The 25,359-nt window shown below is 38.5% G+C and overlaps 1 protein-coding gene across 2 annotated transcripts in view; it reads left to right on the forward strand.

The window, feature by feature from the left end:
• NELL1 (neural EGFL like 1) overlaps window positions 1-25,359 on the forward strand; it is a 316,106-nt gene that overhangs the window by 93,547 nt on the left and 197,200 nt on the right. For both annotated transcript variants that reach the window (XM_066551385.1, XM_066551386.1), the window contains exon 12: window positions 3,610-3,738. In XM_066551385.1, the coding sequence (XP_066407482.1) occupies window positions 3,610-3,738 (129 nt within the window). The remainder of the gene's footprint in view (window positions 1-3,609; window positions 3,739-25,359) is intronic.

Below are 25,359 nucleotides of genomic sequence, written 5' to 3' on the forward strand. Positions count from 1 at the left end.
AGAGAGGAGCTGACTGTGTCAGATAAGCCTTTGCTGAATATTCTGAATGAATTGTTATTTTGCCTGGGCAGTGGAGATGCATGCCCTCTGCTATCTCCCACCCATGTGGGATTTAGGGATCCCACTGCAGGATCAGTGGGTGCTTTTGGCATCTCTGGAGGTATTTTTAAGGAATCCTATCAGCCATTTCACACCAAAGAATTAATAAAAATCAGATATTTGGCTCTAAAACTCCTGCTGGGGAGAATTTGGACCAATGTTTAAGAAATCCAAGAACCACACATCCTTGATAATCATCTTTTGGCTCTTTTGTAGTGCTAATTTTGCATTTTTGCTGGGAAAAAAAAAAGTATCTCTGGACAAACCTCTGATCCAAGCAATGGTGTCCTTTTTCTGACAGAGGCACAGTGAACCCTTGCACTTCTGTTCTCTCAAGTACATTTTTTTCTGCTGGTTAACCTTAAATTACAGTTGTTTTGGAAAAGCTTGGTGACATAATATATTGTAGCACCATGTGTGCTCTTAGCAGGAATGGCTTCCACTGTCCACTTACAGAGGTATTGAACAATTTTGCTGAAATGCTGTTGGAAAGTGAAGTGGAGTCACTTCTAGACAGCAGTTTTAACAGGTAGAAATCAGTGTTTCACAGGTATTTTGTGATAATAAATGCCAAGACAGTTTAGAGGTGTAGTGGATGTTCTATGATTGTGTATTCCTAATGACAGGAGAAAAATGGAATGTCTTTTAGAGCCTTTATTTTCTTACAGAACTGGAGTTAATTTTAAAAGGTAATTTTAAAAATTAAATATTGAAATTATTATTAAAAGTATTATTTAAATATAAAATAGACATTAAAATAATTTTTTACATTTTTTAATGTAATGCTCTTTTAATAGCCTTCAAGCTTAAAAGCTGATCCTGGATGGAGACTGTTCATATTTGAGTTGATAAAGGAAACAAAATCAATGCAGATTTTTCCAGAGATTTTTTTTTAAAAACAGGTGACAGCTCTAGTGGCAAAAAATGGATAGGTAGGGTGGCCATCATATCTACAGATAGGGTTCAGAGGGGGCAAATAAACAATGAAGGATTCACAGGGCTGTGATGTGAAAATCACTGGCTTGTGCCTGGGAAAAAGTGCTGTTAGAGTGGTGGATCTGAGACCTGGGACTTGTGGTTAGAGTTAACTCTGAGAAGCCTTGGCTAATTGTCTTAATTTTGCCATGGGCTGATCATAAGGTAAAATGTTGACTCACTGGGATAAAAAGAGCCTGGAAACAGAATTTTGTTGCAGAAAGTTGCATGATGCTGCATACCAGCACACTTGTGACTAAAACATCCTGATAAAGATGAAATTTTTTTTACAGGTTTGGATGAGAGGGAAATAGAGCTAAATATAAACCAAATACCCTGAGACAGAGTAACAATCCATTCTGACCCAATAATAATCAAATCAAGCTCATACTGCATATGAGCTCAAAGGAGAATTATGATTCCAAAGAAGCAGAAAACAGACCAGGATGTCATAGTCTTAGGGGAAACAAAGAAAATATTATAAAACTTACTGTCTCTTGGATGTTATCTGGAATGCCAGTAGAATAGGAATCCTGTGTGGAGAGCATAAATCAGATGCTGAATGGGTGAGTTTGAGGAGATGGGTTCCACTGTTCAGTTTCAATTATAGTTATAAAGGCAAAAATGAGAAGTCAAATACTGTGATTGCATAAATGGCTAAAGGCAGTGTATTGGCACCCTATTTTACCAGTCTAAAATGTACCTGGGCTTCACAAGGCTGGGTCTGGAATACTTGAGTTGTTTTTACCAGACTGTGAAATGAATAAAGACTAAAAGGGATAACTGAAGGTTTCATTAAGGGAATTGGTTCTTTTTCTCAAGCTGGATTGCAATGAAAGAAGGAGCCAGCTGAGGACAAGGAAGATACCTTGGATGTTAATAAAATGAATTTGAACTTTAAGTGTAGAATTGGATGTTGACACTGCTAACAGGTGTTAATATTTAAAAAAAATTACCTCAGAACTCAGCATTAGATGATCAGACACAAATCTGGAGTGCATTAAGCTGGCACAACCTGAGTGTTAAATTAGTACACAACAGAAGTGTGTGTGTAAAAATACATTAAAATATGATATCAAAGCAAGGGATAGCCAACTAAAAATACATTAAAATATAATACAAAGCAAGGGATAGCCAACTAAAAATGCATTAAAATATGATATCAAAGCAAGGGATAGCCAACTAAAAATGCATTAAAATATGACATCAAAGCAAGGGATAGCCAACTAAAAATACATTAAAATATGATATCAAAGCAAGGGATAGCCAACTAAAAATACATTAAAATATGATATCAAGCAAGGGATAGACAACTAAAAATACATTAAATATTATATCAAAGCAAGGGACATAAATAGAGACCTGAATCTGGCATTTAGATGTTAAAGTCTGCGTTGTGTTTTTCTTAGGTGTTTTTAGGGGGTGTTAGGAAGTTTATGATCAATGAACAAGAACTTTTAGTTTGCTCCTTTATGACCAGGTGTAACTGGCAGAAACTGTTCTGGTATTCAGATCAGCACAAGCTGGAATACCAATAGATGTGTGGGTTTCTGCTTTTCCTCCTTCCAGGACAGAAAATGGATAGAAAATAGGATTTACCAAAATGACTGCTTATAGATCTCAGACAGATAGAAATGGACTCTTGGATATTAATAGAGAAAATCCATAAAACATTCATCAGTGGAGGGAGGAAAAACAATTCCTGTTGTCAAATTCTGTAAGTTATTTCTTAGCTTCCAGTGGAGTGCCTTTAGAGATGAAGTTACAATTACTTTCAATTTAGACTTAAGCAGAGAAATATGTTGACATGTCTCTGAGAAATACTGAAAGTCAGAAAGAAAGATTTCAGCCACTTCTACCTTTACAGAAGGAGGTGGGCAAGTTCATCCTATTTCTAGAAATAAGGAATAAGAGAAACTGTTCACAAAGAAATTACTGAGAACTTGTGTGAAGGAAAAAGGAGAGATTAATAAAACTTCCCCTCGATAGAACATGATGCATGGAATAATTGTTAACTGTAGAAACAATTGAGCTGGTTTTTGGTGACAGAATTACAAGGCAGTGTATGTGGTTGCTTTGACTACTGCTACAATTTTGTGCAGTGTCTCATTTTGGTCTACTAAAAGCACACATGGCTGTGCGTAATAAGAGAATTTTGAGGGCTTTTTTTCTTATATTACACTTCATTGTCCTTTTGATGTAAGTTATTTTATTAGCATTGCACTTCCTGACAATCAGAGACTTAATGCTACGTGGGTTCAGTAGAACAGTAATGAACTGTCATTGCTTCCTGCTTTGGAGTTGTCTTTTTTCCTGAATAAAATTAGTCACACAAATATCTTCTCGAAGAAAATGTTTTTTCTGAGAAGGAATTGATGGAGAAATCCAAAAAAAGTCTCTGTGCACCAACTATGTTTATAGAGAGAATTTGGAATGTAAAATGCCTAAGTTTTTGAGTGATACAGTCAATGTAAATACCTGAATATCTGAACTAAACATGTTTTAAAAGCTTGTTGTGTGTTCCTTGTATTTTAGGCCATAACTTCTGTGCAGAGGGACACAGGTGTGGTGAAAACTCAGAGTGCAAAAACTGGAACACAAAAGCCACTTGTGAATGCAAGAACGGTTATCTCTCTGTCCAAGGAGACTCTGCATATTGTGAAGGTAAACAAAATATTCAAAGACCCATTCCCTGAACAACTTATTCAAAAACATGAGATAAATATGTAGATGAATATGGAATATGTAATATGAAATGAACATTCATTACATATTCATTACATATGAATATGTAATATGAAATAAACGGTAGGTGAATGCATTTCCTTGCAGAGTTCAGTTTCCTGGTGGTGAATATGACAGGGCCCCTTTTTGTGTTCATGAATTGAAGGTTCCAGGTGGTGCTTGGCCCCCCTGTCTGTAGGTGTCTTGCATTGCTGCAGTTGGGTCTTTGTGCACCATGGTCATGCTGTCAGGACAAATTTTAAACCACTGTTTTTCAGACAATAGCACCTACCTTCTAAAATGTTTCTTAGAGAACAGTGTCTCCATAAGATGCATTAACTTAGGAGGTGGGAATTGTGCAGGCATTTGTGAGAATGGTAAGTGTGAAGGAGTGCTGTGGCTCGGATCTAAAAATGATGACATGCAGTCCTTCCTGAAGCACTTCTGTGGGACAGGTACTTTGCTGAAATGCCTTTCCTATGGTACATGAGAGACCTATTTCTGAAGATTGTAGCTGAGGTACTTCTGTTCATGGGTTATGCCATCACAGGAATGAATGCAGTGGAGTATTACTCTCCTTCTTGTTTCCCAGTGTTTTCTAGAGCTTGTTATTCAGAGCTGCGATGTACTTCTTAAAAAATAAATGGATGATTCAATGTGTACCACATTCCTTCCTGCCTTTGCATTGTGGGTTGGGTTTTTTTTAATGCTCTTGCATGTCAGGCTGCAATATTTTATTTTTTGACCATCGTAGGACGTTTTTGAGCTACTCTGTAAAAAATATTTCCCTTGATTGTTTTTGCAATAGTGCTGGTGATGGAAGGGGATGGCATTTTTGACAAGCTGTTAAAATATAGCATAAGAATTGAAATACTGAGGGCTAAGGATGAAAGAATAAAAAAAGATGTGTGGGGATTGTGCTTAAATGAACCTGCATTCATAAAAGGGCCTTTTAGTGTATACAAGTCAACAGGATGGCTTGAAATAGCATTTTATAAATATGTTCACTAAAGTGCAGCTTTAAATCTTTTGGTATTTAATAATTTCTCTGCAAACATTAATTTGAATGGTCTGTTATATTCACTTTCAGTGACTGGAAAAACAGTTCCCACATGTGCTCTTAAAGGTAGGCAGCAGATATATTGTGTATAGAGAGAAACTTTTTAGGTACAATAAACTGAACAACTGCTTTTTACATACTGCAAGGACTTCTTGCACATCAGAGGACAAGCTGTTTATCAGCTGTGATACATAACCCAGTGTTAGCTGGGCTCTTCTTTGCTGTTTTAAATAATTACAGTGCTTAGTGTTTCTATTTACCCTTTTTTTTTTTTTAGTGTTTCTATTTACCCTTTTTTTTTCAAACATCTTGACCTGAGTGATTTTGGAGATATTGGCAGTACATTAGTGGTAGTGATCATGGAAAAAAGAGCTTTTAAAAAGAAATAAGCAGGAACTGCAACATACCTGGGTCTATGTTGCATAAATTTTTGGAAGGGCAAATTAAATCCCTGACTTTGACCCACTGTGTGGGTGAAACATGAGGCAGCAGAAGAAACAGCTGCTTTTGCTGCTGGAGACCGTGGGATAGAGGAGAGGGTTGCTCTCTGCATTTTATGAAATTATGTATTTGCTACAAGGAGTGCAGTTCTCTGCAGGTAACACAGGAGAGAGGCCCTTGAGCAAGGGAGCTGCAGACTGACAAATTGATTAGCCAAGAGGTGACCCCTTTCAGCCCTGTGAAGAGCTTCCTTCCACTCCTCCTTCCTCTGCTTTCTGCAGAATTTCTTTTTATGCCTCTCTAACCTCATTCCTCTCATCCACATATTTAATTTCCTACATAGAATCATTTCATAGCTGGCTGTACAATATGCATGGTGAAGCTGTGATTTAAACAAATGAGAGCAAAGGCACATGTCTGAAGGTACAGTTCAGCAGGAGGTTGAAATAGTATGGATTTTCTTTTACTGTTTTGAATTTCTGTGTGTAAGGATTAAATGCTCAAAACACCTGAGCAACAAATACTGAACATCCAAACCACCTGTGGAAGCAAGGAAGAGCTCATGCTCAGCTGTAGCTCTGAATTTGTCTTTGTTTTTGCTAATACTTTAAACTCTGGACGTGTAAGATTACTCTTTCCTTTGAGATGGAAGGTTAAATTATTTCACACTTGTGATATGTGCTAGTAAGTGGCACCTCAGTTTAGAGTGCTCCAAATCATTAACTTGGAGCTTTCCAGATTTCTGATCTCTTCCAGTGTACTTGAAGTAGTTGTGCATGTCAATTGTGATGTCTAGTATTATTTTACCTTACATATGATTTTAATGCTATTTCTGCTTGCTCTCACTCACAGTTTTATCCTGCTGGAGTTTGGCATCATTTCCATTTTGTAAGATCTCTGAAGTATTGTGTTTGAGTCTGCTCTGCTTTTTGATGAGCATTTGTCTCTTTTTAAACTTTGCATAGTCACATTAGCAGTACAGTGGAAAAAAGAATTAAAAAGATTCTAACTTTTATCGAAGAATTGACATTAACAGATTTGTAAAATAAATAATTTAAACCTGAGAGGCTTTCACTATTCATTCTCAGCAAGTACTTTTCAAGTACTTAGAAGCTTCTTATGTCAAGATGTACATATAAGATAACCACTCACTATACGCATTCCATTTTTGAAATAATAGATGTATTGAGGGGAAGCTGTTTCTGGAAGCAAACAAGTAATGAAGCTTGTGATGAAGGAGATAAGTGGAGATTCTCTGTGTTATATAAAAGCAATATATTTTACTTAAAACCAGAAAAGTTGGGCTTTTTCTGATTTTCTGACATTTGGCTGCTTGTCATGCATATAAGACATAATTACAGCATTGGTCTTTTTGAGAAGAGATGTGTAGAAACATTTCTATTGATCATGTGGTCTAAGGTTTACCTAGTGTCATGGTTTGAGGCTGGTGCAATGCCAGTGCCCCCATGAAAATACATTCTCCCTGGTGTCTGCTGTGAGATGGGACCAGGAATAGAGCAAAGCAGGCTCCAGCTTAGGAATAAAGGAAAAAAAACTTTATAAACTTACAATATATAAAAGAAACACACAGAACTCAGCATGAAAACCTTCCAAACATTCCTCCTCGCCACACCAAATTCCAAATACATCACAGTAGTACAAAACCTTGGATTCTCAATTCAGTTACCACCCCTCAGATCGCCAGCTCTCAGTCCATCACCACCCTTTAGATAATCAATTCTCAGCTCATCAAGGAGAGAGGAGTCCCTCTTGTGCCATAGGCTTCCCCTGGAAACACAGTTGAGACTCCTGTGTTTCCTGTCACACGTGGCACCACCCAGAGATCATTTGCCATCGTGACATCTTCCTTCCATGCCCAGTGCTCTCACCACTGCACATGCACCAGAGCTGCTTCTAGGGTTCCCCTTTTAAGGGTGCTTTGTCCAGTTCCAAAAAGAGCACAGTCTCTCACCTTCGGGACACCTGTCCCCCTCAAATTCAGCCCCTGGGGCCGAGGGGTCTCAAGAACAGAGATCTTCTTCTTCTTCCCTGAAGATGGAGGGCACCACCACCCTCCTCACCCGTTGTCTCTGTTCATGCACTCCTTCACATAACATGTATGTTAGTGCCACATGGACAGCAGCTTGTGGCAGAGCCAGCACCAAAATGGGGACTCTGAGTCTGTGTGATGCTGATTGTTCCAGATGTGTTGTGTGATGTGTGCAGCAGACCTGCAAATATTTATACTTCTATGTACTTCTTCAGAGCTGAAAAAAACCTGCAACCAATGCCTACTTTGCAAATAATAGCACAGCACTATGAACCAAGAGGCAGGAAAGGGTCAGCACGTGGGGAGCCTGGAGTTCAGAGATGATACAGGAAAATCAAGGCTCATCAGCTGGCAGCCAGGGTTGTTGCTAGCTAGCATGCTGATGCTCACTTTTACATAACAGGCAAAGGGCCATCTCTTCTGAAAAGAATTTCTGTTATATATATTTCACAGCGAAGGGGAAAAGAATAGTGTTTCTCTGCCACATTTCAGCTCCCCATTCTTTATTACTTTCTTCACTTGAAGCATTTACAGCCCTTTCCACCTGCAAAGTTATGTTGGTACAAAATTGATTTTTACCTTGGTGCTGTTGAGGTCTGATCCATTGTGAGTACTGCTAAAATCTGATCTATCTGGGATATACAGGACAAATGCATGCTTCTTCTCACTGACAAGAGTGCATGGAACAAGAAAATCAGTGTTTACCTGAGCCATCCTTTACACCTCCAAGAAGCATCTCTTGGAAGGGGTGCATTGGCATAGCACAAGGTGTTTTGTCATGTTACACAGCATGTGCTCAGCCAGTGTCACCAGGGAATGGTCTGTGGTGACAGGTGTCATACAAGAAAAGATCCATTCACTAAAGTGGACCTGCAAGATGAATATTCTCATTTTATGACTATTGTATTCTTTCCCTCTGTAGCTAAGTATGCTCTCTAGGATGCTTCTTGTATGACCTGACCCTCACCTTAGCACTGTTACATCAGCTTAAAGAGTGATGAATTAAATTCCTTAGCATTTGTGAAAATTTATGCAATTTTTGACCTTGATGGAATGCTCTAGAGGCACACATGACTTTCAGGAGGAACATGCTCTTTCCCTTCTGTGCTCCTAAAGTGTTATTTAATCTGTTGTTAACAAATTATTGCTCATTTCTAAAAGATGTCACATAAGCTCTGAAATGCTAGCCAAATTCAGAAAATCTGCCTAAGGAAGAGTTATGATAATTTTACTGGGCTTGGCAGATTTTGGGAAGATGAAATAAAGACGAATGAAAGCTTAGGGAGAAAACTGAGTGCTCATTTTCCACTGTGCATGGATCCAAGCATGCAGCATGGGGGCCTGGCAGAATGACTGCCTGGTGTGCTTGAAATCTCAGGACTTGGTTGCTAGCTATTGTAAAATAAAACCATATTTAATTTCCTTGTAATTTGCAAGTACATTGCAGACACATACAGTGGTCTTTATTGCTTTCACTTTCTTTTCCTTTGAACTTGATACCACATGTAGTCAGTAAATCCTTTACAGAAAGATAGATACCTAAATATATTGAAAATATCTGTTCTGAAGGTACATTAGTGTAGGTTTTGTCAAAAAATATTTCTTTTCTGAAAGTCACTTACAAAAAAAACTGCAACACACAGAAGATGATGGGTTTTTTTCCCATTGTTGCAGAAATCAGGAAAAATTAACCTTTTTAGATTAATGATTTAGTTCCAAATGCAAAGACATAACTATCAGCATGCTTTAGCGAGAAAAAAAAAAGTTTACTTCAGTGGCAAAACGTAGTGGAACAAAAAAACCCTTTCATCATAAAGTGGGGCTTCTGTTACAGTTTTGAAGATGAGAGAGCTTCATAAAGCTTACCTCTAATATTGAATCCTTTGACCCATCACATTCTGTGCATAAATAACTGTTCAGTGTGCAGAACTTTTCTCAAGCCATTTGAGCTGAAAAAGAATAAACCCAGTCCTGCATATGGCCCTCAAAGTAGAAGTCTGCTGGCAATCCACTGAGTTTTCACAGCTGCTGTTTTTCTTGCTCTATAAAATAAGGTGAATTTTGTTGAGTTTTCCCCTCCTCCTCTGTAGTGATTTCACTGCAGCTGTTCTAATTTCACTGCACTGTGGCTTGGGAGGTGACATTAACATTATGTGGTACCATATAAACCTTCTGTGTGGCAGTGATGTACAACTGTGCTTTTGGATGGGCTCCATTGACTTGACTGGCTGGATCAGCTTTTAATGAGAATCCTTCTGCTTGCTGTACTCCCAGAAAACCTGCATCACAAGAATGTCTGTGTCCTGCAGGTGTTCTGTGTGCTGTGATAAACTTACAAATGTAGGTTTATCACAGCACACAGAACATCTGCAGGATGTGCAGATGTGTGAGGATACAGATACATCTACAGAACTGGGCAGGTTCCAGGTGATTTCATGAAGTTAAGGAGCTGGGACAAATATTGATGGCAAATGCACTGATTTTCTTTTTTTCTCTAGCCAGAATCCATAGAAAAGGGGAGGGTGGGAGAAGAATCTGAAAATGTTACAGTCAAAGCATCATCTCTGTCTCCAGGACAAAGAGGGCAGTGGTTCAGATGGAACAAAGTTCTCATGGGGATTTACAAAGCAAAACCCAAACGCCCCCCTGAAATGCCAAAAGTCCAAACAACCCCCCCACACCTTTATAAGCATGGAACTTGATGCCAGGTTGCTTTTTAAAAAGTTTTCTTTGAAAGACACTTGTTAACCTACTTTTTAAGATTTCAGTTACCTAATGGTGTCAAATTTAAACTTTTACTATGTAGGTAATCCTGTTTATCGGTGAAAGTCATTTCTCCTGGTGCTATAATACAAATAATGTTTGTCCTGCCTACTGTTTCCAGAGAGAGAGAGACTTTGTATTTAAAATTATACCCTTAAGCATCACATGAACTCAAAATCATCTTTTATAACATAATCCAAAGGCAGGCACTTGTCAGTTGCTGTCCTGCCTTTGTGGGTATATGGACTTTAATAAGTGAGACTGCAAATTCCTTGTGCTATGAGCTGCTAGTGGAGGAGACTGAATTAAACCCAAAATAGACCCTTTCCCTCTCAAGTGCATTGGATGGTGGTAAATTCAAGGCAGAGATTATGTTCTTGCCAGTGAACAGAAAGAGTTCAAGCAAAATACTAAAATTTTTATCCTAAGAAGATTCAAGAGTTTTTTGGAAGTGATGTTTGTGCCTTATATGGCTCTGGATAGATTATTTCTGTTATCAAAGCTGCTTTTATATTTACAAGTTGATTAGTTTAAAATCATATTGCAGCTCCAGAAAGCTGGAAAGTGGAATTACTTGCCATCCCCTGGAGTAACTTTAGTTCTTTTGGTGCAATGTCGTGCTGAGATTTATATGAAAATAAATTCTAATTTCTAATAAGGTAACCATATGTTTTGGTGTTGTTGTAATAAAGTGTCATAAATAATTATGGCTCCCAAGGAATTCAGGCTTGCAACTGTCAATTCTTGTGTTAGTAACTCACATTTGAACAAATTATAATCATTGCTATTAAAGGAAAAAAAATCCTCATTCCTGCAGGATGGCAATGAAAATCTTGCTCTGAAGATGTTGAAATTTTTGTTCACATGAAGAGATTGGAGATCTTGTGTCCCCAAATCAATAAATGTTAGGGTTGCATTCTCCTGAATTGTAACAGGATATAATTTGATAGATGGGTTAATGAAAACCCATTGCCATGCTGTTGGCTACTAATCATAGTAGAATCTGACTTAAAAGCTGACCAGTAGAGAAAAAAATACTATTGCATGTTCATTCAGCACCAGTGTAATTATCTTTTGCACTGTAATGACCTTTCACTGTGTGCAGAATGGGAGCTTCAGACAAGGTTTATTAGAGAAACCCTCCTGTTTAGTCAGGACAATATTTATTTATAATATTTATAAATATTTGTTTATATTTATATTTATATTTATATTTATATTTATATTTATATTTATATTTATATTTATATTTATATTTATATTTATATTTATATTTATATCATATTTATATCATATTTTCCTATAATATATTATAGATATTATATATTGTATAAACACAAATATTTATATAAAATAAATTATTTATAGTTATTATACTATTTGCAATTATTTTATATTTATAAATATGTTTAATTATATATAATTATAAACATTTATAAATACTTCTATTTATAATTATTTCTAAATTGTAATTATTTCTAAATTATGTATATTATATATAAAATATATTTATATTATATATATATTATATAAATATAAATATTTAAACAAAAAGAAATTATTTATAATGATAGTGCTTAGATTAAAAGATGTTAATCAGAATTGTTTACTACACAGTACAGGCAGCCATGATTACTAGTATAGTATAATTAACTATTTTTGAATCAATATCAAAGCAATGATGTTGAAGTTATATTAAAAGCAATTATTCAGTAGAGATTGATGTTATTCACCCATACCAATGTGAGCACATCTCTTTTGCTCACCCTGCAGGATGTCCCCACTCCAGGAGGACCCTGCACACACTCCAAGGAGGGGTGTGTTTAGAAGACCTTGCCAATAAAGAGTGGGATTGGCCTTTTCTAGTACAAAATGACATCAGTGATGTGTGTCCTGGCCTTTTCTAGTACAAAATGACATCAGCCACGTGTGTCCTGGCCTTTTCTAGTACAAAATGACATCAGCCACGTGTGTCCTGGCCTTTTCTAGTACAAAATGACATCAGCCACGTGTGTCCTGGCCTTTTCTAGTACAAAATGACATCAGCCACGTGTGTCCTGGCCTTTTCTAGTACAAAATGACATCAGTGATGTGTGTCCTGGCCTTTTCTAGTACAAAATGACATCAGCCACGTGTGTCCTGGCCTTTTCTAGTACAAAATGACATCAGCCACGTGTGTCCTGGCCTTTTCTAGTACAAAATGACATCAGCCACGTGTGTCCTGGCCTTTTCTAGTACAAAATGACATCAGTGATGTGTGTCCTGGCCTTTTCTAGTACAAAATGACATCAGCCACGTGTGTCCTGGCCAGCTGTGCCAGCCCAGCATCCCCAGTTATCAGTGGTGTCGTTGTCGGTTCCTTTCTCAGGTGCTTTACCAGGTCTGCCCCATCTTCCCCTCCCTGTGGGGAGGTTGAGCTCTGCCCTTGGTGAGCCAGGCTGGTTTCAGCGTTGTTCAACACCAAAAGCAGCAAGAGGCCCCTTCTTCTTCTGCCCCAGACAACTCTGTAAACAGGGCATTGTTCCAGTTGGTTTACCCCACTCCAGGCACAGCATCCTGCTACACCTTTACAGCAAATTGTCCCCATAGCTGTCCCAGCAGTGCAAGAGGGAGAAATCCATGCAATCAGTGTGGGTGGGTATGTCCTCCACCCTGTCAGCAGAAAGAGCTTTTGCTGGTCTTTACTCATTAAGCCCTTGTATTGATCCTGATATTTCCAAAATCCCTTTTTTTTTTTTTCCCACATTATGATACAGTATAGCTCATGTCACATTCCTGCTGGCATGAATGAAAAAGGGAAAGATTTGAAAGAGTTTTGATGGAATTCTGGTGGTTTGATGCAAGTCCTTGCATCAAACATTTGGCAGCAAAGGAAAGAAAAAAATCAGCATGGTCCTTCCAGTGATGATCAGAAGTTTGGTTGGGTTGAGCAGGACTGAAGAATACTGAGAAATATTTGTATAAAATTGAGGAGGTTCTGCTTGCACTTGGATGGAAGCCGCTTGCCAGTATTTTTATACAAGCTGCTAAAAATTGTGTGCTTAGCCCTCAAAACCTGAAGGTTGAAGTTCTACCTTTTCAAAAGTCTGGAGCATAACTGGAATGGTTTAAAAAGTGATGTGTGTTTATGTATCCATGGGAATGGAGTTTTCCCATTGCCTTTGGTTACCCAGGGTCTGACAGCTGCACCTCTCTCAGGTGCCTAGGAACTTCAAAAGGGAGTTGGCATAGAAAACCTCCAGGTAAATTCCAACCTAATTTTTTTCTGATTCTGTCATCTTGACCTGTTGTCAGGACCCAGGACATTGCTCTGACTGCCCTGGAGGACTCCAGACCCTGGCAGGGGGCTCAGAGACCTTGGCATGGAGTCACAAACACCTGTGCCTTTGATTTTAGCCCATGGAAACAATTACCAACTTTGTGTGAGGAGTTACAAGCCACAGGACTTTGAATAGATTGATAGTGAATTTGTCACAAAGTAAAAAAAGAATAGAATTTTAAAGTTTTAAAATAAGAATTCAAAAAACAAAAGAATCTAAGCATGTCCTGTCCTTCTCCTTCTTCTTCTCCTCCATCTTCTGCTATAATAGTAACACTTTTCAATGAGTTTAAAATAAAAACAAACTGTTTAATATAAGTAAGAAGTATTAAAAAAATATTGTAAATAAAGTACATGTAATTTATAATATAAAAAGTTAACACCACCCCAAAACCAAATGCTGTGCCACAACCTGACCTGCTAAACCAATCTCAACCAAAAAAAAAATTAAAAAAAACCCTTAAAAAACAAAACCAACAAATCTCAACTTCTTCAGTCACAAAGCTAAAAAAAAAGACTTTCTAATACCTCAAAAGTCATCTCAACCACAAAAACCCAAAAGACCTGCATCAAGAGCACTGGAGGGTCACTTTAGATGCTGTTGAGTCTCTGTGGTAACCTTTGGCAGTGCTTGGGTTTGCAGAGAGGGCAATTATTTTGCATTGTTTAATGTTTTGAAATGAGAAAAACACAATTTCTTTGAAATGCTGGTGCTTAACATTTTTTTCAGCTACTTTGAAGAAACTTGATGTGTGAATTTGGTGCTCAGTCTGTCTCTCTGATACTCTTGAAGAATGGTCGGGGGGCATGGCGTCCCTTTTCCAAATGGGAGTTCTCACAGCCAGTTTAGAGATAACATGTTGGCTTGGGCTTGATTCTGGCTGTGTAAAATTGCATTTTGTAAAAGGTCCTGCTTGCTTCAAAGTCATCTGCTTGCTCCAAAGGCTGTGCTGCCAGCAGTAGAGCAACAGAGCTGGTTTGGAGGCTGCCTGAATGTTGGCATGGGTGGGTCAGAAGAGAGAAACAAAAGCTCTTGTCCTACAGCAGGATCTCTTACAGATTGAAAAGAACAGCCTCCACCCTCCTCAATTTTGAGAACATAAGAAAAAAAAAAACCTGATTTGCTGGAGAAACCCACATGAAGGATGTGGAGCACTGATCTAAGGCTAGGGAATGTAGAGACCAGAGGTAACAGATGCAGTGAAGTGAGTGTAGAAAATCACTTTGTTCAGGTTTGTGTATAGATTTAGGGATCTTGGGGAAAAAAATAGCATTAAATTCCTCAGAAACTGGTCTCAGTGCCATGGCTTTTCAAGTTTTTTAAATAAAGCTTTAAAGCCATTTTTTGTATTTGAAAGTACTGAAGGAAATTAGGATTTTATCCTTCACTAGAAAAAAACCTCAACAAGCAAAACACCAAAAACAAATGGAAGATATAATTTGGCTTAATATTAAAATATTTTTAAAAATTATTTTTAGTAGCGAGTATGTTTTGCCCATGGCAATAGCATAGCTGGAGGCTGCTCCAGAAAATATTACTATTGTTTTTTCCCTTGTGTGAATATATTTTGTTTCCAGTAGAAGGTAAATAAAATTGGTTCTAAAAGTACAAGAGTCTCTAAACCCATGGCAAATGTCAGTTTATACTGACACATTTTCCCCTGCAGGATTTAGTAAGGGACTTACTGATTCAGTTCTGGGTACCCAAAGTTAATGTGCATGTGAAAAACAAAGCACAGAAGTTAAGAAATGATTGGAAAAGGCATTATTACTAACCTCAGGCTTTGCTATCTGGTTTGCTCTCTACTCTTTTTTTTGCTATTTCAGCATGCATATTTGTCATCCTTGACCAGCATTTCTCCTTACAGCTTGTGTTCAGATAATTTGGAATTGAGTTGTGTGCTGATTGTACAGGCTATGTCTGTACCAGTGCAGTCTATTCTGAATTTATTAAAAGGCATTGAGCTTTTGACATTATCCAAATGTAGCAGGGATACACTGGCATATAACAATTTTAATATATTTAGACAATTTTAGACAACAAATCTAATATCTGTAGACATTTTGCTTCTACGTATTTGTATCAAGTTTTATTTTCAAATAAAAATTCATTTACTTGGGGGTTTTTTTCAATCCAGTTCATTTATGGAAACACATTTATTGATTTATTTAAGCAAAACAACAACATATTATTTATTGTGTTGCACGAGGACATGTATTTTAATTGAAACTAAAATTGAGGCTGATTTTTTCCCCTTGCATGGTTCCAGTAAGAAGAGGAAGCTGAGTCCAGTTGTCTGTAAGATCTGTGTGTATAGTGCTGTGTATCTGGGCAGGTTTGTCTGGTTTGCTTTACTGCCTAAAATCTGGGATAATAGTGGTAGCAGCATCCTCTGTTGTTTCGCCAGGGTATTGTGCAGTTTACTGGGTGCAGGATTGTACAAGGAATAGCACAATGATACCACAAAACCAGCCAAAGTAAGTGTAGAAAAGTAATCAAACTGCTTACACAGCAAGAAATAAGTTGTTGGGTTTTTTCCCAGTTTTATTTTCTAAGTGTTATTGACAGCTGAAGGCAGACATTCTATAAAATATTCATGTACATATTTAATTTTTAGAAAGAGAATTCCTCTTAGTCTGTAAGATTTTTGACAGACAAATCAATTTCATTTTAGTAGGTAGCTGCCTCTAAAAAAAAAAAATCTCAAAAATGTATTTTTCTGATGCAGCTACCCCTATTTGATGATCTGCTTCTGTGTACCTGTATCTTTTTGGAGGCTGATAAAAAGAGTTATAAAGAAAGTTAGTGAGACTTTGATTTAAATAATTGAAATCAGTACAGATGTATGTACAGCATCTACAAAGGTAATCCTTATATTGATGTTAGTTTCCTGTTGATTTGCTGACTCTTATAATAGTTTTAGTATTCAGGGTTTTTTTTCCAAAAATGATAACTTCTCATTTTTCCAGTTGGTGTATCTGTTCTTCATGTCTAAAAGGTAAATTTCAAAATACTCTTTGAGTGTTCACTAGAAAATTTTTCACTATCTGTCCTTATCACTTTTTTTAAAATTTTAATTTCTAAATTAGAATCTTAGTTTTCCTTCCTGCTATGGATATTTTCTGACTAACTGCATTATATTAACCTAATGTTTTTAATTGCTTTTGTTGAAGATGTTTGCAGTGCTTGTATCTTGTGTTGTTTCTATCTTGTCCTGAGCTCACTTGCTGAAGCTGTGCATGCCTTATATGAATGAGGCGTGTCCCTGTAGGGGTCACTGTGTTTAACAGTAGAATATTATTTTCTCTCCACTTACAGGCTTAAGGAAGTGCTTGAAAATAATTGGGATAAAATTGACAATGCAAAAATGCAAACTCCTTTTTGTCTCTCATCTTCCTTAGGATTGTTTACTTCTCTCTTTTGTTTTATTATTTTGTTTCCCTAATTTTTATGACTTATCCCTTCAAGCTTTCACCAGAGGCTGTGTCTGTACATCTTGGTAGCTATTAGTAACTGAGATAATTATAGGAATACACAGCAACATCTTATTTGACTGTGAGTTAGTGTTAGCTCAGAGATTGCTGCGTTCTGCAAAACCAGAGAACATCCAGCTTGCCAAGAGTTTGCACTGAGCAATGCCTGTGTGCCTTGGGGTGGCTCTGGGTGGGCACAGGGGGTGGATTCCAGTGTCACTGACATATTTTCTGAAAAATCCTTTTGCTAGGATTTTTTCTCCTGTAGCTTCAGCTTCTCCGTGTTTTGCTGCTTTGGAATGTGGTTTACCCAGCATGTGAATTGTTTTTACTTGATGACCAATCCCAGTCCAGCTGTGTTGAGGCTGTGAGCAGTCACAAGATTTTATTACCATTCTTTTCTATTCCTTGCTAACCTTCTGATGAAATCCTTTCTTCTATTCTTTTAGTATAGTTTTAATATATCATTTTCTTTTAATATAATATATATCATAAAATAATAAATCAACCTTCTGAACCATGGAGTCAAGGTTCTCATCTCTTCCCTCGTCCTGGGACCCCTGTGAGCACCACCACATCCTGGCACCAGCACTGGGCAAGCAGAGTGGCCAAGCTGCCCTGTGGTGGTGTTTGAGGTTCCCCAGGACGAGGGAAGAGAGGAGGATCTCAACTCTATCGTTCAGAAGGCTGATTTATTATTTTATGATCTATATTATATTAAACCTATACTAAAAGAATAGAAGAAAGGATGTCATCAGAAGGCTGGCAAGGAGAAGAATGGAATGATAATAAAATCTTGTGACTGACCAGACAGTCCGAGACAGCTGGACTGTGACTGGCATTAATTAGAAATAAGCACATGAGACCGATCCCAAATGCACCTGTTGCATTCCACAGCAGCAGATAATCATTGTTTTTCTTGTCCTCTGAGGCCTCTCAGCTTCTCAGGAGAAACATCGTAAGGAAAGGATTTTTCAGAAAATATGTCTGTGACAGCAGGCCTCCGTGCCTGCTGGTGCTTCCCAGGGAGCAGGAGATGCACTGAGACCTGCCAGCCATCGTGGTGGGTGTTCAAGGAGCAGCTGTGGCCATTCCCACTTTTTCTGTTCCCTCGGGAGAAGATCACTGAGGTTGTGTTTCCTGGCTTTTGAGTCCCCCGTCCATGAGGCAGTAAACCAGTTTTGTGCAGAGTTGATTCGGTGCTCCCTCCCCAGTGGCAGGTCTGAGCTGTTAGCTGGCACACATGTGGGTGCCATGGCAATGAGATTGTTGCTGATGCATTCCTGCCTCCAGGAGTTGGAATGGTCCTGATTAGTTTTTCTCCACAAAGCTCTTCCTAGAATATGGGCATTGTTTTCCACTGTGAGTTTTTTAGGCAAGAGGAATTTTGCAGTACTTACATGGACTTTTGTTGTCACTTAACTGACAAAATGGTGAACCGGGCAAGCCTGTGGGAAGATGGAGATCGTTGTTAAAAATTGGGATCTGTGTAACCCATTGGTTCAGTCTCTTAAGACACCAGTTCATGGAGAGTGTCAAAAAAAAAGTAATGCCTCATCTTATTCTCTAAGGAACAGGTCTGATTTCCGAGAGTTATGACCATCACTCATGCATGTGAGTTATTTTTTTAGTTAAGCACTTTGTTTCACTGGAATTATATAATGTCTGTTTAAGAACCACTGTTTTGATCATGAAACATTTCCTCCATTTACTTGGGCACAAGTGACATTAACCTTTGAAGGTCAGGCCTTCTGCTCTCTTCTGGAGGTTTTTTTAACCCATTACCCCTTTGGTGACTTTATTTGCTTTCTAACTTTCAGTCTAGTTAGCTCAATCAGTGCTGTTGAAAAGGTCAGTGGCCATCTGAAGTGCATCTAGTTTGTGGAATGATGTAAGGCACAATTTTCAGTTGTTCTTTTCTATGAAAATCAATTCAGAGCCTGACACTGCCACTGTGTCTGGTTATCATCTGATGATTTTTCTGTACAAACAATACCAAATTTGGCTCAAACATGACCTGCCTCGTGGCTGGTGGGCAGCTGAGGCTTGACAAAACTGGAGCTGCAGTGCACCAAGGTCCTTTTTAGCAATTAGAACCCTGCTAATTTTACATAAAAGGCTACAGAACACTGAATATTGTGAAGATGTAGAGCTTTTACCAAGCACTGTTTTGGTTGTCAGGAGTACCCAGGTTTGTGTTTTGGGTACATCAGGAAATTGTCAGCTCAGTCTGAGAGCTAACAGATTGTGCCAGTCGTTTCTTGGTTAGTATTGGCATTATTGGATATTCAATAATGTGCAGCAGATGATGAATTTGGAGATGAGCTGAACCATCCTCTCTCATTAAATGTTTGGAGACAAATGAATTTTAGTTTCAGATGAATAGGAATTTTTTTCCCTTATTTAACAGAATATAAATAACTGGAGCTCGGTACAGCTTGGAACATCTATTTTGCAATTCACATAAATCTTGAAATGAATTAATGAGGAACATGGAAAAGAGGACTGCATCTTGGACAGAGGAATCTAATCAATGTGTATTCCCCTGAGCTATATCTGTTTTGTGCTGGGTTCCCATTGATTTTGTAAACAGTTTAGTGTTAGCCATAATCCCCTTTGAATATAAATCATTCCCTGATAGTTTCTCCTGTGTTTTAATTAAATCTCAGCTGACTGGCTTGGGAACTCTTCCTTCAATATTAATACTAAGCCAGGTAAATTCTCCCTTATTTTCTTCACAGCCTCACTCTGACCCCTGTGGAATCTGTAGGTATATAGAATTCTCAAGAACTGGTGAAGCTCAAAAAACCTGAGACAGCCAGAAGGTGCCAAAATTAGAAACTACGAGAAAATCAGAAATCTTGAGGGAAAACCAACTGACTTTGTAGTAAATGATTTTCTTTATTTGAAATTGTATGAGTTCCTGTTACAGGTGATAACTCCTGACCCTTCAAAAGAAAAAGGAGACTGAAATCATCCTTCTGAGACTGGAGGGTTGGGACAGGGGCCTTATACCCTCAATCTGGTTTAAGGATACAGGGAACATGAGCTGTCTATTCTCTTTTCAATGAATTAGCTGGAAAAAGAATTTTGGGAAGAAAAATTTTGGTTGATTGGTACAATTTCTTGGTTCCAGTCTTGGAAAAAAGTGTTACCTGAAGAGATGATATTGAAATGATTCTGTTGTGACATAAGAATAAGTATCCTACAACTAGCATGAGAGCTGGCACTGTTATTTCCTGAAAAACAACATATATTGCAGTAGGAGCTATTTTGTCCTGTAGAGTGACAGACTGCATCATCAGGTAAACTGATTACAGTCTGAGGTTGGAATGTTGTAAGTGCAGCAGCATCAGATGCTGTTCTTTGCTATTCCTGCTCAGAAGGAATATTTGATATTCCTGCTCGAGGGCGGGGAGGAGTTTTGTCAGCTTAAACACTCTATTTTCACTAACCTGTGAAAGGATTACATCTTTTACCACCCTCCATTTTTACAGCCACCAACTGTAAAGGGAGGGAGGCTCATCATCCATCCAGTAGACAAAACTCCAGGTATTCTCCCCACTCTCTTGTGCAGAGAGCACTTATTGCTGCTCCTTTCCCAGAGCCTGTTCCATAGGTTGTGGCCTGACAGTCGTGTGCAATTCCACATGACACCCCAACATCAGTAGCAATAATAATACCAGTAGTAAAACAAGTTTGTATCTAGTCTAACTCTACTGCAATAGGTGGATCTCTTCATTACTGAGAATTACTGTATTATATTCATTACTATATTATATTTTTGGACAGGATGTTTCAGTGGTCATAACTCTTGGAAATCAAACCTGTTCCTTACAGAATAAGATGAGGCATTACTTCTTTTTGACACTCTCCATCTTTAAATTGCAACTTTATAATCCTGCCTATTTTGATAATTGGTTTGTTCATATTTGGGTACCAAAATTCTTTCTGAAGTGGAAAATATTGAGGTTTTAGAGTCCTTTAAATAGCTGATCAACCTCACCCCCCCAACTTTCTATATCCACATATGCATAGAGGGAAGGCAGGAGTTTGTCAGCTGGAGGTGACTGACTCTGTATTGGTTGTCTAAGACAGCAGCTGGACTCGGTGGTTTTAAAGGTCTTTCCCTGTTTAAATGAGTCTATGATTAATATTTAACCATCAGATTGACTTGAATGACATGTGAATAGTGAGATGGAAGGATGAGGATAAGTGATAGGGTATGATCAGTTGTTGTTCTTCACAGTTTGTGTTGTGCATTGGATGACTGCAAGTATCTCTCACCAAGTTTGCTGTGTTTCCCTCATTCTTGGGTTTCTGTGGTTGAAATGGCTCCTGAGGTGTTAAAAAGTCTCTTTTTTTCCCAGCCCTGTGACTGAAGAAGAAGTTGGGATGTGTTGGTTTTGTTTTTCAAGGTTGTTTATCTTCTCTTATCTATTCCATTCCTTCTCTGACCTGCTGGGATATGTCCAGCAGGTCAGTTCATGGCACACCACCCACCCTTGGGCGGTGTTGGCTTTTTATGCTAAGAATTACCTGTGCTTTATTTACAATAATTTCCCAATACCCATCACCTATGTTAGACAGTCTGTCTCTACCCTAAACCAATCCAGAAGTGTCACCATCACAGCAGAAGATGGAGGACAAGAAGAAGGAGAAGGAGAAAGGCTGCACACACCCAGATTCCTCCATCTTGCCTCTTGAACCCCCATTCTAAATCCCCAAAATTCTACTTTTCCACCCTGTGACAAATTCACTATCATTCTACTCAAACCCTTGTGGCTTGTAACTCCTCACACAAAGTTGGGAATTGTTTCCATGGGCTAAAATCAAAGGCACAGGTGTTTGTGACTCCGTGCCAAGGTCCCTGAGCCCCCTGCCAGGGTCTGGAGTCCTCCAGGGCAGCCAGAGCAACGTCCTGGGCTCTGTCACCTCATCACATTTTTACCCTGTAAAAGAATGAGTGATGTTTATCATTACCTGGAAGCCAGTTTGTTATGATTAGGAGCAATTTTGGAGGATGTTAATAACAGGAAGGTACCACAAAAGTGTTCTAAGCTTTGCTGATGTGAGTTACTTGTTTATGGAAAGAAGCATCGTCCATAGCTGTGTGTGTGCTCATACATATTTATACACGAGTGTATTTTAGATGTTAGCTACATCTGTACCTTTAGGCTGTTGTTTAGTCTGTTGTAATCATGTTGCAATAATTAAAATATCAGAGGAACAAACAAACAAAACCCCATTTTAGTGCAGTGGGGCTTATGATGCCTGACAGATAGAAGTAATTAATTTTTCGCATGAAAAGCATACTACAACAGTTTTTATCAAGACTGTGCTGGCTGAACTGTGCATTGAGGAGACAATAAGTGCACTTGAACTGTGTGGCATGTACTGACACGCCACAGATTTGGATTTTTTTGTTTGCTCCCTTCTGGTGTCTTGTTGTACTAAGAGGCTGCATTATTTGAACAAAGCCTGGTAACTCATGCACGGCTTACTAAATTCTCATTTACTGTAAATACTATCTTTCCTTTCAAAAGGTGCCAATCCTGTTTTTTCCTAAATGTCTCATCAAATTTGATGCAAATCCCAGGCTCTCACTGTGGGGTTGATTCTTGTTACTTGTTTGGAGAGTTTAGCTGTGTAGACTCTCCATCACTTTTTACCTCTTCAATAGGCTCCTTGATTTTTGCTGAGATTTCTGAGCACTTTGCTGCATCCTGTGATCCGTGTATGTTTTTTCTGAAGCTTAGAACAGCAGTTTCAGTTCCTGGCACTAGAACTAGAAGTGAATAGTTAAATATTCAGATTTCAACTGTGCTTGCCTTGCTGCCTCTGTGTTGGTGTGGTGTGAGAGATGAAAGTGGTTTAAACAGAATAGGGGTGCTTTTCTGAGCCTTTTATAATTTTTTTCCTCTATCCGTGCATTGGCATTATTTTTCTAATGTCTCATTGTTCAAAGTTACTGAAAAGGTTTCCTGGTCTCCCTGTGGGCTCCTTAAATTCCCCTTGCAGTGGAAGCAGAGCTCAGAGTGAGCCCCCAGAAGCAGCAGCTGATTGCTGGGGTGCAGCATTGAGGGGTTGCCACAGTTCCCCCCATGCTGGAACCCAGGAATGCATTTCCCAGGCTCCCAGGAGCCAACTTCACAAAGCAGGAATGACCCACAGACTTGTCCATTGCCACAGAGGCAGGAGCAATGCTCACCAACAACAGATAAAAATCCCATCTCTTCTGTTTGCAAAGTATATGTTTTCACAAAAGGAAACTCTACTTAAGGGTATAAATGGCCATTGCAGACATTAAGCAGTGACAAAAAAATTAAGGAAACACTCCATGAGCATGACTCTTACAAGTCACTAAGGCAGACTTGAATCAAGGTACCTGAAAGTTATTATGGCACTTTAAATGACAGCAATCATCACATCTCAGGTGACAGCCTGGGTCACTGAATGTTGGTTTAAAATTAAAAGTCATGGCAGACTGCTTCTGAGGTCAGAAAACTTTTTGTAAGGTGGGAATGTGTTATATGAGAAGAAATTATTATTAAATAATAAGAGGACATGTCTAATGACAGCTTCCTGAGGGGCAGTTGGAATTAAGTAATTCTCAGTTCTGTTTTATGTTCCTTCCCCTCATCATCAGTATTCCAGTGTTTTGAAACATGTGGGTCTGGATCTTTGTAAAAACCCCAAACTTCTGCAAAAGAGTTTTTAGGCTCCTCAGTTAAGCAGTCACTGTTTTGTTTCTCCAGGAGCCCACAGCCCTCTTAGGGCAAAACTGTTTGTGTCCTGTAAAAGTTGCAGTGGAAGAGGACAAAATAGTTGAGTATTTCTTGTGTACAAAAGCGTTCCAGCAAGGTATGAAAGCAAGCACAAGGTAAAGAAAATTCACAGTTCTCCTGTTAGAGATCAGCTGTTTGCTCTTCTCTGTTTGCCTTGGTATCTTTACCACTGGCCTTACAAGGGAAATCTCACTGTGTCCTGATGAATCCCTTTTCTGAGCAAACTCCAGATGCTTTGTGCTTCACCTGCAGATGAGTTTGCACTGGTTGCTGGGATGGTGGCCAGGGAAATGGCAGTGTGAATCCTGTAAAGTGGAGGGGTTATCTGGATGCTCAGTGTGTCAGAACACATTTAATGGTTGGGCTGTTGCACAAAAGGAAGAAGCTGTTTCTTTCTCTGCTGTCTGGTGGAACCAGAAAAAAAAAAAAAAGAAAAAAAAGATAGAAGGTTGTTTCCTTTTGAAATAGAGGATCAATCCCTAAAGATGCTTCAGCTCTTAATCTCCAGTTTAAATCCTGAGATTCTCCTGACTTTAGTGGGTGTTTTAAGGGCTTAAGAAGGAATTAGGAGCATATATGCTTTGGCCCTTTGTGCCTGTGTTCTCAGGAAAATGTGAGGTGGAGGTAAGTGTCTCCCTGTCAAATAGAGCAAGACCTCTAAGCCTGCAGGAGAGGTGGGATTTGAGCTAAACTCTTGGAATTGCATTTTTTTGTCAGCTAACATGGTCAGGTTTCTGCTCAGCAGGCTCACCGATGTGAATCCCATGCCGTGGATTGTCCTGCTCTTACACATGGACCTTGCCATCCACCTCAGGGTGATAGGTTTTGGTCAAGGAACCAGACACTTGTATATTTTAGGGAGCCAGGAATAGTTATATGGAAGTTGTGCCTGCTAAATTGCTGTTTGGACCCCAGCTTTTCTGTCTACAGCTATGTTAGCTGACTAAATTTTAATATTTGGAAAAGCTATGTGCATATGAGATGAATTGTTCTTCTTAATACCACAAGGTGTAAACGTTCCATAATTATTTGAAGATCTCACAGTGTGTCACTCTTGCCCAGTTCAGAAGAAAGAACAAAATGTGGGTACTGGCTTAGGGAAGTAAGTGTCTATATCCTTAAAGGTGGGGGAACCAAGATGAAGCAAGCCAAGCTTTTGCTGAGGTGGTATCTGAACAATCCAGCAGTAAAATTTCATAAATGTACCTATCAATACATTCAATAGATGTGATTTAGATTTGTGTTTATGCTATAAGCTGATGCACAAACTGTTTTTTCCATATGAGAGATGAATGCACTTGAGACTAGTCCTAATTTAACATCTTAAATTAGGTGCACAATGTAAGATCCCAATAAAATTGCATCATAATTTCTTGAAGAATTTTATGTAACACTTAGATCCATTTTAAGAACAAGGAGGAGTCCTCCAGTTTATATGCGGGTGATGAAAGACTCAGATAAATGAGTGATGACCCATGAAAGGTTGTTCATGTTTGCTAGTTTAACTTCTAAGCCTGTAGTAAAATCCTTGAGATCCTTGTAACTTGGCATCTTTTCTCATATTATTGAAAGAAGATGATAATAGGAAATAAGTACAAAGTCCAGTTGCTTTCTTAGTGCAAAAATGAAGAAAATGTCCTGTGCTCTACTTCATTTTTGTCCTCAA

Source organism: Molothrus aeneus, chromosome 6, assembly GCF_037042795.1.
Source record: "Molothrus aeneus isolate 106 chromosome 6, BPBGC_Maene_1.0, whole genome shotgun sequence".
Classification (NCBI taxonomy): Eukaryota; Metazoa; Chordata; class Aves; order Passeriformes; family Icteridae; genus Molothrus; species Molothrus aeneus.